General features: G+C 33.4%; 2 protein-coding genes across 14 annotated transcripts; both read left to right on the top strand.

The window, feature by feature from the left end:
- The first annotated feature begins 20 nt into the window (after positions 1 to 20).
- On the top strand, positions 21 to 12274 carry LOC105561121 (retinol dehydrogenase 11-like). 11 transcript variants are annotated; one of them, XM_012010842.1, is made up of 8 exons: positions 21 to 466; positions 2149 to 2239; positions 2724 to 2876; positions 4964 to 5045; positions 6527 to 6831; positions 7427 to 7555; positions 7942 to 8158; positions 8611 to 9105. In XM_012010842.1, the coding sequence occupies exons 3-8, from the start codon at positions 2759 to 2761 to the stop codon at positions 8771 to 8773; spliced, it is 1014 nt and encodes a 337-aa protein (XP_011866232.1). In that variant the 5' UTR covers positions 21 to 466; positions 2149 to 2239; positions 2724 to 2758; the 3' UTR covers positions 8774 to 9105. The 11 variants fall into 11 exon arrangements, with proteins under 11 accessions (XP_011866232.1, XP_011866229.1, XP_011866226.1 ...); XM_012010839.1 differs by having other exon boundaries at positions 21 to 498; XM_012010836.1 differs by having other exon boundaries at positions 21 to 542.
- A 267-nt stretch (positions 12275 to 12541) lies between these two features.
- On the top strand, positions 12542 to 15278 carry LOC105561122 (retinol dehydrogenase 12-like). Of its 3 annotated transcripts, none has more exons than XM_012010846.1 (7): positions 12542 to 12681; positions 13219 to 13319; positions 13493 to 13574; positions 13690 to 13994; positions 14122 to 14241; positions 14488 to 14704; positions 14856 to 15263. In XM_012010846.1, the coding sequence occupies exons 1-7, from the start codon at positions 12557 to 12559 to the stop codon at positions 15010 to 15012; spliced, it is 1107 nt and encodes a 368-aa protein (XP_011866236.1). In that variant the 5' UTR covers positions 12542 to 12556; the 3' UTR covers positions 15013 to 15263. The 3 variants fall into 3 exon arrangements, with proteins under 3 accessions (XP_011866236.1, XP_011866238.1, XP_011866237.1); XM_012010848.1 differs by lacking the exon at positions 12542 to 12681 and adding an exon at positions 12831 to 12892 and having other exon boundaries at positions 13047 to 13319; positions 14856 to 15278; XM_012010847.1 differs by lacking the exon at positions 12542 to 12681 and adding an exon at positions 12840 to 12892 and having other exon boundaries at positions 13024 to 13319; positions 14856 to 15278.
- Positions 15279 to 16440: the final 1162 nt, after the last annotated feature.

The raw sequence follows: 16440 nt of genomic DNA, 5'->3' as shown, positions 1-16440 counted from the left end.
GCACCGCCTTCGTGCGCACCGAAAAGCTCAATGAAACACGCTGCTCTTGACTAGTGCGCACTCAGTGCGCACTAGTGTGCGAGCGTGTCACGGAAAAATCAGAGTAGACGAGCGTGTGGGACTTACGCGTTTTGCGAAGTGGAGCGTGCCGACGAAGGCGAGCAGCAAATGCGAATAGAACGTTCGATCAGCGTTTTACTCGATTTTATCGTGAGGCGATACTTCAAAGATAAAAAACCAAAGATAAGAAGAACGTACGCCGTCAGAACATGAACGCTAGTCTCTGAACGTTCGCGTTTGTTGTTCATTCGTAGATGTATACCCAGCTTAACATTTGCATCCAAGTTACTTGTTGTAGTTGTTGGAACTCAATAGATATGTACTAATGACTCTAATAATAACTATTGTATCAATCGCAATAGAAACGTGTTGCGTATCTTGTCGTATAATATGTTTCTTTCTTCGAGTGAGTTTTAGTCATCGAATAATTGCTCGATGGTGATTGATAGAATCCTTGATACATTTCTTGTTTTATTAATCGAGTGAGTGAAATGCAAAATATGTGAAATGTATGAAATTAATAATTATAAAAAAAACTTCCGATTAATTACTTAGCTGTGAACTCTCAATGTGTCAATGAGAACGTAATTTAATATAAACACAGTCGTGTTAACACCATTGTAACGGATTCATCCCTCTGTCGACTTGAGTTATTCAGTCTTCTTTATGTCTGGGACCATTTTGAGATTCACTGATATTAACGTGGATAGAGGAATAATTCTCAAGTCACATATTGCTCTGACCCCCTAAGATTATGCTTTATTCGATTTAAACGAGTTTTACTAAGAAAGACCCGAAGGATGGTCGAAACGTTTAAAAGAAATTAAAAAGAAATTTTGTTTGTGAGTACCGATTTCCGTTCATTTTGTGGCTCACATTGGCACTTTCTCCGTTCTACATATTTTATTTTTGGGAGCCTTCACAACACTTTGGAATATACAATTTAATATCTATATACGTAAAGGAGGATGTGTAAGGGCCAGTTTCACAAACATCGGTTACACAGGTGGATAAAAAATGGGATCATGATTGTTGTTGGGCAGCTGGGGGTCGTTTCCTAAGTAATTTTCTGCGTAGAATTCGAATCCGAGGTCAGAATTGGCCCATCACGTCAGGATTTTGAGATATTTCAGGTTACATACTCGAAAAATGGCTTTTTAAGCTACTTTTGAGGTTATGTACAGGACGCACAAAATTTTTTAGCTCTTTTCTTTTAATTGCATCATTTAGTTCTACTCTTTCCCTTCAAAATGAGCTGTCGAATGGTCATCTACGATTTTTCCTTGCAAAGTTACGGCCATTTTAAGATAACATGATGAATTCCAAACCCTGCGCCGTTATAGCCCAACAATTAACCTCATGAGCATTCACATTAAACCTGTAAACTTTGAACTATAAACCCGAAAACCTGGGCTGAGAACTGAGAATTCTCAGTTCAAATTTGAACGAAATTAAAATTTTTGTACACCATATTGGATCCGCCATCTTGAATTTTCAAAATCTGATTTCAGATTCTCCATCAAACCCATATATACAGTTTTCAGCCCAGGTTTTCGGGTTTATAGTTCAAAGTTTACAGGTTTAATGTGAATGCTCATGAGGTTGTTGGGCTATAACGGCGCAGGGTTTGGAATTCATCATGTTATCTTAAAATGGCCGTAACTTTGCAAGGAAAAATCGTAGATGACCATTCGACAGCTCATTTTAAAGGGAAAGAGTAGAACTAAATGATGCAATTAAAAGAAAAGAGCTAAAAAATTTTGTGCGTCCTGTACATAACCTCAAAAGTAGGTTAAAAAGCCATTTTTCGAGTATGTAACCTCAAATATCTCAAAATCCTGATGTGATGGGCCAATTCTGACCTCGGATTCGGATTCTACGCAGAAAATTACTTGGGAAACGACCCCCAGCTGCCCAACAACAAAACCTTGTAAACCTGTGTTATCTGTTAACTTAGGGTTTCAAGTCAACTCCCTATCTTTTTCTATCTTGTTCTCTAAGAAGAGACAGAGAATCAATTAACCGTCAGTTAGCAGTTAACCGACCTTTGTGAAACTGGCCCTAAAAGTTGTAAATTTTTGCCCCTAGCTGGCAAGTGAAACTTGCATGTTTTTTTCATCACGTGGTGCAATCAGTTTTCGATAAACATGAAGGGAACGTATGTAAAAAAGTGAAAGAAGTGAGTAAATAGACACGAATGTGCTATAAGAATGAGATATATAATTTCTTTGAAACATTCTAATTCTCGAACGCTCATTTTCAAGTACTCTCGATAAAGTCTCCACTTGGTATGTATCCGTGCTACGCCCATTTTCTAGAATTATGCCGTAAATTTCAAAATTACGTCTACACAAATTGTTTACATGATGCTTACATTAACTTTTTTCACGTGGACAATGTAAACTTTATAAATTACATGTCAAAATGCATAGCACGGATACGCACCAAGTGGAGACTATCAACAGTGCTTGAAAATGGGCGTAGCGGAGTAGTTCTAAAAATAACAGCGGACTAAAGTGCTGGAAACAGCCAAATAAAAGGGTAACAAGTAAAACCGGCGTGGCCGCTGGTAGTTTGTCTTTTTTTTACCGAGAGTCTCCGGTTCTACACGTATTAATATCTATACATATATTCTAAAAACTCTGCTTCTAAAACTTTCACAGAATAGATAGTTAAGTGGCAGCCAAAGAGAGGAAACATGCAGATTTGGAGCGTACCGTGCACCAGTAGGGTCCGTTTGGATGGCAAAATTGCTGTTATAACAGGTGCAAATAGTGGAATCGGCAAGGAGACTGCTAGAGATTTTTACAGAAGAGGTAAATATTAATTTTGGAACAACAAAATTAATTAAAGTGGTAATTTTAGTATGTCTACTTATGATTAATATTAGGGTTGTAACGAAAGTGGTTATAACGAAAGCGAATGCGAATGCGAAAGATCTTGTTTCTTTCTACTGAATGATATAATTGACAGTTAGGAAAAAATGTTATGTAATTAATAATCTAATAATAATTAAAAAATATTTCTAATTCAAATTATTGAATGAGAAATGCAAATTAGTAAATTAGTAACTTATTTATTTTAATTATAATCATATAAAATACATTATTGCAATGTAACACAGAACAGGAACGGAGATATCACTTTCTAATAAAACAAAATAAACATTTTCTATCATTTCAGAATAAAATAAAGCTCTAAAATATTGTAGGTTAGGTTAGAGTTCTACGTGCGGGCCGGACAAAATCTTTCGCTAAAATTTTCGCATAATTAGTTGCGAAAGCGAAAGCGAAAGCAAGAGTCTAAAATGATGCAAAAGTCTCGCTTTCGCATATGCGAAAGCGAATATTCGTTACAACCCTAATTATTATGAGAATACGGCTCTGATTTCTACTTATGAGTTTGTATTTCTGAATGCGAATAAAATATCCCGCCTTTACGATAGTTATTGAAGCTCCCCAAATGCACCCGATACATCGAAGTGCCATGTGAAACGAAACATTGAAATACAAATATAGTCGAATGTACATGCCGAATAAAGCACATGAAAACATGAACGTTCCTTTGTATTAGGTGGTAAACTTAGTTTCCGCGGTGTTTTTCGTTTAACAAACTCATTTATTTCGATATCAAAAGCAAAAAATACACCAATCAAAGTATTTGCTCTCGCTAGCTATACATTTTTCTCATTTTTCTGGCAATGAGTGGATTACGCAACGATAGAACGATTGGTCTTTTGATGCAATCCATTCATCAATCCATTTTCGCATGTCCTAGTAATTTTTTAAGTGTGTATCCACCAAGCAGTGCTGCATCGATCCGAACAAGTGATAATCTGAAAGAGCCAAATATGGTTAATACGCTGTGCGTTGTCGTGCAAAAGAATAACTTCCTTTCCTTTTGAATCTTTCCCATTGCATGTAGACGTTTGGAAACAGCCATCGGAGTAACATTTAACGCTGCAGACAATTCTTCGTCTGCACTACAGCTTGCTATCTGTAACAAAAATAAACGGAAGTCACAATTTACTAAGGCCTGTATTCTGAATCCTCTTTCATTCAAAACTGACTTGTAGCTAATGAAAAGTGTTCTTATAATAGACCGAGGTAAAGTGGTTTTCAGGGTAAACGCCTTTCTGTTGTAATAAACTGCGCATTTTTTAATAAAACCTCCGAGGAAGTTTTGGCATACAGAATCAAGGGGCAAGGTCGCTGCAGAAAGCGTAAAAATAGGTGCTTATTTAAATTTTTTTTCACGAGGATGCAGAATAAGGAATCAAAAATCTAATTGCAGGAGTTAATTATACATGTTCTGATTGTTCTGAAGTATAAAAACATTTTTACTAAGGCCTGTATTCTGAATCCTCTTTCATTCAAAACTGACTTGTAGCTAATGAAAAGTGTTCTTATAATAGACCGAGGTAAAGTGGTTTTCAGGGTAAACGCCTTTCTGTTGTAATAAACTGCGCCTTTTTTAATGAAACCTCCGAGGAAGTTTTGGCATACAAAATCAAGGGGCAAGGTCGCTGCAAAAAGCGTAAAAATAGGTGCTTATTTAAATAATTTTCCTTTTCGTACAAAATGGCGACTGTATTGGACAAAGTTCGGAAAAATGTTCTTAAAAACGGCCAGTAAGATATCTCCTTCAGTTTTTAACCTAAAACACAAAACCAAATTTTTTAAAAAACTGCATGAGAATAGCTAGAGAAGTACGTGGTATGCGTATATAAGTATGCATGATAATTGCCCGATTTTTGCTAACATAATAAAAAGCACAATTTGCTCAATGTACGATGAGTCACATTATATATGTATTATGTTCTATCTGGGGAATAAACTCAATGTTGTTTCGAAGTAAATAAAATAACAGCATTTAAATAAATGCATATAAATTTTACGTTTAGGTGCAAGAGTAATCCTGGCCTGCAGAAATGTTGAGAAAGCGAATGCCGCAATAAATGATATAAAAAGTAAGCCGTTTCGCAGGTAAATATACGAAATTGTATCTATAAGCTAATATTAATATGTTACAAAACTTACTTTAATATGTATAACATTTAAAATTATTGAATTCTACTGTCGTCTCTTTTCGGCGATGCTAATTTATTTTCTAATATATTATATAATATATTACGTTAATTTTATTAAGGAGATCTTAACATTTGGTTTGGTTTGGAGAAATTAGAATTCATGTAGCTAATTTTTAATTTTCACTGTGTTAAGTTCGATATTATTCTGTTTGCATTATGCCTAGTATATTATGAGCAGTTACCAAACATAAAGTTATTATTGAGTTGCTATTGAAGTTGACAGTGGCCTAGTTTACATCGTCAAAACATTAGGCTTTAATACGTGTGCGTTTACATCAAATCACATCGAGTGTACCAACCGGAAAAAATAATACGAATTTAATTCATGTCGATTGCCTCATAATCTGCTTCTCCGTGCATAACTCTAGAAATATTCGTATTTCTTCTTCTTTCCAATTGAATCCTTTTTTACATGACATTTTAATGTAATTTTGACACAAAACGAAACAATCTGACAAAAAATGCGGCGGTCTGCCTCGCGAAACGAATGTTACAGTTGACGACTTTACAGGTTATAAAAGTATGAAACGAACACAATGCGTTTCATGCGTTTACATCGTCATTTGTATCATTTGATACGCGTATCAGTTTAATACGATACTCCTATTTGATATGCTCGTACCAAGTTGATCCGGCAGCGTTTATATCGTGCGTACTTAATTATTTCGTACGAATATAGTACTTGATACGCGTATCAAATACACGATGTAAACTAGGCCAGTGTAACAAAGTTTCGCACACGTTTCCGCCGGTAAAAAAATTCATGAAAATCTCTCCCAATTTTTCTCGAAAACAGCTTTAGAGAATAATTTCAAATTTTTACAGTCGATGTCTGATTAGTAGAGAAACAAAGTGGTTCTCTATGTTTTTCCTAATTTTGAAAAAAGAATTACAGTTTACCACGTAAAATCTGTAATAGAAAATGGTTTGGAAATAATATATTTTGGTGAAACTAATAATAAAATAAAAAGATATCAGTGATTTTTATTGACCGTATCTGGCAATTTTTAAGAATATTCTCATTAAAATGAAAAACTAATCTATTCGATACAACCCGATACAAACACATATTTTGATACTTTAACCACTTTATTGAAAAATATGAAAAAATATACTTGAGAAAAATTGGTTACCTTATTGCGTAGATAATTGTTGATAATTGTTGAATATTGAAACAATTTTAATACTCATAATGAAAAGTTTAGTATCTACGTATTAACGTACTTCTGTTTCAAGAGAAATTGGAAGCAATGTTTATAAATTTCTTTATCGGCAAAAGTCGCATCACATCATTTTAAGAACGACTCTGATCTAACACAGGCAATTATATTGTATTAAAAAAATTAATTATAATAATTATTGTTTGTTAACGTTTAGTTCTCGAAATGAAAAATTGGAAGGCAAGCTAGGCCATCTCGTGGTCTATCCGCTGGATCTCTCTAGTCTTCAAAGCGTAAGAGAATGTGCTCAGATGATATTGGCGAAAGAACCGGCCATTCATATATTAGTAAATAATGCCGGTATAATGTTTGCACCATATGAGATAACTGAAGATGGATTCGAGATACAGTTGCAATCGAATTATCTTGGACATTTCCTCTTAACGTTGTTATTATTGCCGAAAATACAATCGTCCAGTCCTGATTGCAGGATTGTCAACGTATCATCTGTAGGTCATATGTGTACGTAAAAAGTAAATCAGAGAAATTAGGTACAATCAATAAAAAGAAAAAGATTGTGTCTGTGTGTATAAAATACATTATTATAAATTGTTATCATAAATGTATTGTATTTTTGTGTGATTGAGATTGAGCACATTTGCAATGCTAAAATACAGCAAAATATTTATTAAAATTCGCGTGGCTTAAATGTGTAATAAACACAAACTTAAAGGAATGAAGGACTAAGAGCCGTGACAGGGTGTTAGTGTCTAAATATTTCATATTTTTAAATTTATTGCGAAAAAAATCCTGGCTGAGGTAATATTTTTCGAATAAATTTAAAAATATCAAATATTTGGACACTAACACTCTGTCATGGTTCTTAGTCCTTTATTCCTTTAAAAATATTTATTTATGAAGAATTAATTAGAATTAAAAAACTTTATATACAACATAAAAATTGTTTAGAAATTATTTAATTAACATTATACTATCGTTATATTATTAATACATAATTATGTGATCATAATATATAATACATAATAAATACATATACATATGTATATTATAATAAGTAAGCAAATAATAATTACCCACTGAACAATATCTATTGCAGTTGGCAAAATACATTTTAATGATATGAATCTCGAAAAATCGTGGTCGTACATCCGTCCTTGGAAAGCATATCTGCAAAGCAAACTGGCCAACATACTATTTACGAAGGAACTTGAACATCGATTGAAAAGTAAGAAAAATTGAAGAATTAAAATTAATTAAAAATATAATTAGTTATACATAAATTATTTTTAAAAATTAATTAACAATATGTATGTATGTACGAGTATAATTATTTTATTAATATTTTTTAAAAGTATCGCAGTTATTATACATATAAGAATTGTCTATGGTCAGTAAAAATATAAATTTTTCATATAATTATTAATTCTTTTGACGGTGTGACATTTCCTTGAAAGATAAATAGTATATTTAAGTAGAGTTTGTTGTTGCTAGGAAAAATATCAAAAAGTATAAGTTATTAACAAGTATTTGAAATTAATTATTATCACTCATGTTACAAATGCTTGATTTTCACTCAGCCTTCCTCATTTTTTATGTAAATTTGATTTCCAGATGCGAACATTAGCGGAATAAATACATACTCTTTACATCCTGGTGTCATAAAAACCGAATTGGGTCGAAGCTTTAATAGCACGATAATTCCGGGTTCAACATTATTCTATAAATATGTTATGTACCCATTCATCAAATCTCCTGAACAAGGAGCTCAAACAACGATACACTGTGCGGTTGATGAAAAAGTGGCTAATGAGACTGGTCTCTATTACTCGTAAGGACAAAATATATGATAGCACATCTTTTTTGTAATCTAATAAATGTAGAATATAAAACCAATGCAAGACTAAGGCGTAATTATATGAGTAATAAAATTGTTATGTTTTTCTCACACATGTGTAATTTAACAATTTGTGTACGCACATTTTTTATTTGATGTCTTGATAAAATGTTGTTGTCGACCTGTTATCTATTGGTGCTAATGAATTTGAACTAAAATTGATTGAGAGCTTAATTAAGATTGTATAACTGTACTTGATATAGAGATTGAAATCAAATACTATAGAAAGAAATATATACATAAATAATTTAATTGCACATAAAAAAAGAAAAAAAAGTTGAATTTTTAGTTATATACATATATATTTGCATTTTAGACTTGTATTGGTTATATCAAATTTATATTTTTCAATAAATAATTCTTTTCACAACTTATTCTTTTAATAGAGAATGTCAAGTTACCAGACCGAGTTGTAGTGCAACCGATGACCAAGTAGCTAAAGATTTATGGAATCACACTTGTCAGCTTCTGGATTTAGAACTTAATGAAAACTTTTCTGTATTTTTGGAAAATGTCTCGCACCAATTTGATGAGGTGATACATCTTTGAATCGTGGGTAACACACATGATTTTCTGTATTTGACACATTTTTATGTTTATATGCACAAAATCCGTAGAAATATAAAGAATGGTGATGGAATATACGGTGTCTGTACACATACATATATGAATTTGATGTATAAAAGTATTCTTAATATGTTTCAACAAAATAAATGGTAAAATTAATGTAATATGTTACATCTCTTTTGAGATGCTTGCAATGGCACAGTTAAAAAGAAGAAAATAATAACAGTCATAAAACACTGTAAACATTAAACGTCTAAAACAATTATGTATGATGTATTGTACAGGGTGTACTAAAACCACCGGATATCCTTTTAATAATAAATTTTTTAGAAACTTTCAAGACAAAAATTCTAATAAAAAAATGTTGAGGCTATAATAGTTTTTAAATAATAAGAGATTACATTTCATAAATGACAGGCCTGAGATTTCGCGCGCTCAGGTACGGCGACACGACAAGTGATAAAAGTGTTCCTATGTGTTTCGCGAGCGAGCGGGAACCAAAGTCACCGTTTAACGGGACAGAAAATATTTGGAAAGACGATGATCCGGTTATATTAAAAACTTGAGGATAAAGAGAGGCAGGAGACTAGATTGAATCTAACTGAAAATTCCAAGTTCACTCAGAATATCGGAGATCGACTAAATCGAAGGATATCAGTCTGATCAAGATGCTCATCATAGTGAAACCCTCCCTTTTATTAATAAGACGTTACACAAAGTTAACAAAAGAAATGGTTAAAGATAACAAGAGGAACAATTAATTCGAGAATAAATCGTTAAGTCTGTTGTCACTATGCTAAAAAAGGCGATATTCGTAGGAACACCTTTATCACTTGTCGTGTCGCCGTACCTGAGCGCGCGAAATCTCAGGCCTGTCATTTGTGAAATGTAATCGCTTATTATTTAAAAACTATTATAGCCTCAACAGTTTTTTATTAGAATTTTTGTCTTGAAAGTTTCTAAAGAATTTATTATTAAAAGGATATCCGGTGGTTTTAGTACACCCTGTATATTTAACTTAAAATCTACTCTAACAAATAATTATGTGACTGAACGCGATTCTTAACTGGGTTTTTTCAAAATTATTAAATCTTTGTCCTCAAAGTCACTATTTCCGATTGGTATTTCTTCTGTAAAATGTTATTAAATTGGAAATAGTGATTTTTCGGGGACACACACCCACACACACAAAATGAGTAAAATTCTATACATATACACGTTGTACCTGTGCGCGTACGTAAGTATAAATATGTATGTACAGGGTCTTTCAATAAGGACGCTCGACTTTTAAATGTAAATAAAACAAGTTGTGTGTGAGATATCCATTCCAGTTTTATTTTATTTGAAAGAATATTTTATGGCATTAAGTATGAAATATAACGTCGTTCAAATGTCCGCCGCGACTTTGCTTGGTGGCACGTATTCGGGAGGTCCAATTTTCGATGACTTTGTCGCATAAATCTAGCTGAGTTTGCTGGATGGCGTTCGTTATGTTGATTTTGAGGGCATCAATTGTTTGCGGTTTATTCGCATAGACCTGTGATTTAACCCTTGTGTGCATAACCAACTTTACCCACGTTGTTGCATATCCGGGTACCTGGGTACCCATTGCGCATTTTTAAATTTTTCGAATATTTATGCAATCGTAACCGTTTCCCTAATGTTTATTTCAATAAATTAACATCAAAAGTAGGTGCTTCAGGTATTTTCGAATCAATGGAGCCGCTGTAGCTCGTACAAAAGAAGAAGACAGCGGGATCCTCGCGGTTACTTTTATCTTAAAGAATCCTAGGTTCTCTCAGTTTTGAAGGCAAACGGTCCAGCCCGCTCTCTTAAGTCTAGAAGGACTGAGCAGATGCGCATCAGTCCTCTTCGTCATCTAAAAATCAAACACAAAAATATAATAAAGTTCAGTAAAAGTTATTGTAAAAGTTATTTAAGATAGCCCCAAAGGAAGAAGTCTAAAGGCGTTAAATCGCACGATCTCGGTGGCCAGTTTACGTCGCCGCCGCGCGAGATTACCACGCCCTCAAATCGCTCGTGCAGAATGTTTATCGTGGCTAATGCCCATTCTACACCTAGGGATGATCCTACTTGTGGCTCATCCGATACTCGCTTCTATACCTAAAGCTAATCCTACTTACAACTTATCCGAGGAAGTAGTATAAAGTGTAAAAGGTTTACACTTTGGTTGGTTTCCAATCGTACCAAAGTACAACTACAGTGTACCTTTTACACTTTATACTACTTCCTCGGATAAGCTGTAAGTAGGATTAGCTTTAGGTATAGAAGCGAGTATCGGATGAGCCACAAGTAGGATCATCCCTAGGTGTAGAATGGGCAATACGCTGTGTGGCACGTAGCGCCGTCCTGTTGGAACCACATGTCGTCGGTATCCATATTATCTGCAGTTTAGGCCACAAAAAGTTGCTTATCATCGATCTGCAGCGCTCGCCGTTGACGATTATGGAAATGCCAGTTTCGTCAACGGCAAGCGCGTCTATGCGAATAAACCGCAAACAATTGATGCCCTCAAAGTCAACATAACGAACGCCATCCAGCAAACTCAGCCAGATTTATGCGACAAAGTCATCAAAAATTGAAACTCCCGAATACGTGCCACCAAGCAAAGTCGCGGCGGACATTTGAAAGACGTTATATTTCATACTTAATGCCATAAAATATTCTTTCAAATAAAATAAAAATGGAGTGGATATCTCACACACAACTTGTTTTATTTACATTTAAAAGTCGAGCGTCCTTATTGAAAGACCCATTTGTTTATATATTTATATTATATTATGAATGATATATGAAAAGTGCCAAATTCTATATATTAATAATATTTTTTTATATCGCATATACGAGATATATAAAATTATATAAAACAAATATACCATTTCTATTTTTCTTTATATGTATAATGAAATATATTATTTTCCATAGGGGTAACGAGGCGAATAAGAATTTTATTCATTTTATTTCAACGTACCAATTTTTCTTTAAGTCTGGCGTTATTATAATAATCTTTTTCGGTTTCTACGAAGAAAAATGCATATGAAAACAGAAATAAAACAATCCCAGAGCTGTAACCCATTGAAAGTTATACCCTTCTTTTTGTAGAGTGCATAGACATCTAAAACAATATCTAAAACGATATGTTTAAAATGTTGTATTTGATTGTTTTATTTTATACTTGTTATGATTTTACATACGTCACATATAATGTATACGATATCTACTAACGTGCGTCCTCTATTTACAGAAGAAAGTATTTTTATATCTACTTCGTACAATATAAAAAATTGCGAAATTCCTTTTGTCGTACGACTGCAATATTGCAATATTGTAAGAGATAACACTGATAAGATAATAATATGTGTGTTAAGGCTAAAACATGTATAATTCTTGCAACTTAACTATTAGGTTACATTATGCCTCATAACTATATGTAGTTCAATAAATAATGACTTGTAAAACATACATATACGCGAGTGATATTTTCTTTGCCAGTGATAAAATAACAGACAAGTAACATTACCAGTAAAGCATAAATTGTAATATTAATTACATGTACATATTATACATATATACTAGTAAATGGTACTAACGTTCTAAGAGACTTAGATTACTTTTTGTTTTTGGTTTTAAATGCACAATTATTTCAGAATGGCATTGATATCTGCAAATATTTGTTACTTTAAAATAATACATTTAAGAAAGACGTTGGAGTAATATTGTTAGGGCCGCGCATCTATAGTTGTAATGCGCGGGACTAGAACGAATCACACGCCGGTCCGCGGCGCTATGTACGCGAGAAATTCGGAGCACCGGTATGACGGTGCAAAGTGGGAGCTTGCTCTCTTTACCGCTGACTGTCGCCGCGTAAGGTACGCTGTGATCGTCCTCCTGTTATTCGTGTAATCTGTGAGCTGGAATTAAATATATATTGGAGTCGAAATCCGGAGAGTACTTCCACCCTCCTACGAACCTAACAAATATAATATCTTAAAATAACTGTGCATAATGGTGACTATACATATGTATAGCTCAGAAACATCTGCACACTTATCGGCTATTAATTCAAATTCCATTTGTAAGGTAAATACGCGTATCTCGAATAGTAAATAGCCGACGTAAGAATCCGCGCATATTTAAAATAAGAAATCATGTCAGAGATCAATCAAAGATGTCACGATTGATTGTTACATCTATTACATTTGCAATTGTAGTATGACAGTCATTTCTTATGCAGTTCCATTTCTCCTGCACTCGTTATCGAGATACGTTATAAAGTATGCGGTAAAAATGAATGTTGCATGTATCATACGTTGGATAGCAAAGCGAGTTCAGTGAAATAGAGATAAAACTTGAACATTAGTGCTATTGTGAACGCGGAAATATCGTAAAATGTGGCCCTTTAACAGAATGTGTACAAGTAAAGCGCGTCTTGACGGTAAAACTACCATGATAACAGGGGCAAATAGCGGACTTGGCCTGGAGACTGCTAAAGACTTTTACAGAAGAGGTAATTAAATACTATGTCAAGTGGGAATCTAAATTCAGTCTCAAAGTTTTTGTCTTCCGATAAAGTAAAGCTTTATGATTCATTGAGACTGTTTGAGAGGTCACATTTATCTTTATTTAATTATTTAAGAAGTTAGTTACTCTGTAACAAGAGATAATTTAAATAATATTTAGGTGCCAGAGTGATTCTTGCCTGTCGAAATATGGAACTGGCAAAAGAGGCAATCGAGAAAATAAAAAATAATCCAACTTCAGGGTATAAGAGACTAAATTCACATAAACTCGTATTATTTCTTTGGAACACATTGAATTAACTATTGTTTGTATATCTGTAATTCTGAACTAAGTCGAATTTGTGATGCGATTTTCAGGATCGATAAGGAGGAATACCGAAATGGTGCAGGGGAACTCGCAATTTATTCCCTGGATCTCTGTAGTTTAAAGAGCGTGAGGAATTGCGCTGAAAACGTTTTGAAAAATGAAGCAGCTCTTCATATACTCGTAAACAACGCCGGCGTAGCGTTGCTACCGCATCAGAAAACTGAAGATGGGCATGAAGCGTTATTTCAGATAAATTATCTCGGCCATTTTCTGCTAACGTTACTACTGCTGCCAAAAATGCAATTATCCTCTCCTGGCTGCAGGATAGTCAACGTCTCTTCTGTATTGCATTTTTGTATGTAAGACCGCTAGTGACTTCAAAACGAAGGAATTTATCTCTTTGGCACACGCGTGAACATTTTTTATCATTATCCATAACGTAATTGTGTAAAAACAAAGTTTATAAAAGTGCTCTATTACAGTCGGTGATATAAATTTCGATGATATCAATCTGGATAAAGCTCGCGGCTTAATGACCGCTTATTATCAATCTAAACTGGCGATTATTTTGATCACCAAGGAACTTGCATATCGATTGCAAAGTAAGTAAAAAGTAGATATTACGAAAAGAGCAATAGATTCTTATTTGCTGTCGTATAATAAATTGTACGTCATTTGTATTTAACATATGCTAATAATTAAGTAGTTGTCAATAATATATTGCAGAAAGACTTTTATATTATTATTTTATTATAATATGCAAAAAGTTGTGCTACCATCGATTCATAAAGGAATAGAAATCTTATTTTTATCTAATTTTAAATATAATATTATTTCGATTTTTTTAGAGGCAAACATTCATGGAATAAATGTGTATTCTTTGCATCCCGGCCTTGTACCGACGCAAATCTTTCGACACGGTGACAATGCAATGTTTTTGGGAGCGTACTATTGTTTTAATTTACTTACAAGGACATTTTGTAAGAACATTGTACAAGGAGTGCAAACGACAATATATTGTTCAGTGGATGAAAAAGTAGCCAACCAGTCTGGACTCTATTATTCGTAAGAGTGTACCATACAAACGTGTATAACTATCGTGTATAACTACTGTAGATACAATGCAATTTATAATGCAGTAAACAAGTGAAATATTTAATTAAACGGTGCATTTTTTTTGAGGAACGACATTACTATATAATTCTCAATTTGACAGAAACTGTAACGTCGCCATTTCGCAATGGAGAGCGAAAGATGATCAATACGCTAAGAAATTGTGGAATTTATCCTGCCGGCTTTTGCATCTGGACCCTGAATATGATTTTACTACACTTTTGGAAGCTGCCTCGCGTCAGCGTCAGCTCACAAAGTAAAAGGATGCGTTTACATCACATATTGATTCATGTAATAGTATTTCATCTTTAAGTTGTTAAAATAAATAATTGATGCTTGTTTTGTAAATTAAATTTAGCTATTCGTATTCATATTACATTTATTTGTGCTGACATCGACGCTCTACTTATGTAATACAGATAACATTTAAAAAAAGCAACGTATTATGCATATGTGATACGATTCTATATCATAAATTACAATATATGTATAGATACTACAAAATTTACAATTACCTTGTTACTGCGCAATTAAATTGTGAAAATAATTATTAAAACCATTAGGAGATGATAATAAAACAAAATAATTCATTTTTACTTCTATAATATAATAATTATAGTGAAAATATATAATAGGATAACTGTTAATAAAATTTTCTGGTTTATACTATGTTTGTACATACGTGTACATTACATAGATACTTTTAACTATAGGAAAAATGGGCAGATTAATCCTATTCGGTTGTATTTAAGTTAATTTGCAATATTATATTATAATAATTTTATAAATTAAACACTATAAAGGCTTTCGTAATGATTAATTGTTATTTTTGCGTTAATTAAACAGAATTGTTGTACATTATCCATAAATTTTTGTTTTTAAATGCTCTCTACAATTAAGTAAATGTTTAATACAATGATTTTCAGTTTTACTACTTGTTCATTGTATACTGCTGTTAGAATTAGGCCACGATTTTTAAGATGATGATTGACAATATAAATTTACCATCGTTTTTAAACCCAACGCCATGATTAATGTTCGTGGAAGACCATGCACAAGATAATCATGATTTTATACTTTCTCCTAAAAGAGGTCGGTGACGGGCGGAAACATCCACCTTCGACGTTGCAAGCGAGTATCGACTGTCGACGGAAAAACTGGTAGTAGGTATACGCTATGCGGCAGCTGCATCACTGCGAAATCGCGTTAACATTGACATTCGAATGCTTGTGATGATGCAACACATTATGAAACATCTAATAATATAATATACGCGCATAGTGTGCTGCTTATTTAAGGTACGCATATTCTAAAGTAGCCTGCATCCAACATGTGTACTAATCATCGAGTTATTTTCGTACATGACGAAACCCGGCTTCCGTTAGACAGGTAACTCCCCATACAACACAAAAGCTTGCAACAACATTGCTGCAACATTGCAACATTGCATATTGCAGTGTAATGTTACATAGATATTTTATAATATTACTTTAGTAGGGTTGTAGCAATATTATTTTAAAATATTAATACAATTGTTTTTAATATGTATATTGTTTCCTCACCTCGCTTTTATAGTTTACTAGAAATGGCAAAACGCGCGCTTCGCGCGCGCAGTTTGTAGTTGAGCATTGTATATTTTTAAGTATTTGTATACATGCAAAGAAGTAATTGTATGCGCACACAGTTGG

The sequence above is a fragment of the Vollenhovia emeryi genome, unplaced genomic scaffold (assembly GCF_000949405.1).
Source record: "Vollenhovia emeryi isolate VEMERY1.0 unplaced genomic scaffold, V.emery_V1.0 DF939211.1, whole genome shotgun sequence".
NCBI lineage: Eukaryota > Metazoa > Arthropoda > Insecta > Hymenoptera > Formicidae > Vollenhovia > Vollenhovia emeryi.
Note: the sequence above shows the minus strand (reverse complement) of the source record. Positions and strands in the feature narration are given on the sequence as shown.

Coding starts and splice junctions, on each gene's coding strand:
- LOC105561121 (XM_012010845.1), top strand. CDS start 2,759: ATGCAGATTTGGAGCGTACCGTGCACCAGTAGGGTCCGTTTGGATGGC. Junction 2,877..4,963: donor TAGAGATTTTTACAGAAGAG/GTAAATATTAAT, acceptor TTTTACGTTTAG/GTGCAAGAGTAATCCTGGCC. Junction 6,832..7,426: donor ATCATCTGTAGGTCATATGT/GTACGTAAAAAG, acceptor TATCTATTGCAG/TTGGCAAAATACATTTTAAT.
- LOC105561122 (XM_012010846.1), top strand. CDS start 12,557: ATGCGCGGGACTAGAACGAATCACACGCCGGTCCGCGGCGCTATGTAC. Junction 12,682..13,218: donor GCTGACTGTCGCCGCGTAAG/GTACGCTGTGAT, acceptor GCCCTTTAACAG/AATGTGTACAAGTAAAGCGC. Junction 13,575..13,689: donor AAAAATAATCCAACTTCAGG/GTATAAGAGACT, acceptor TGCGATTTTCAG/GATCGATAAGGAGGAATACC.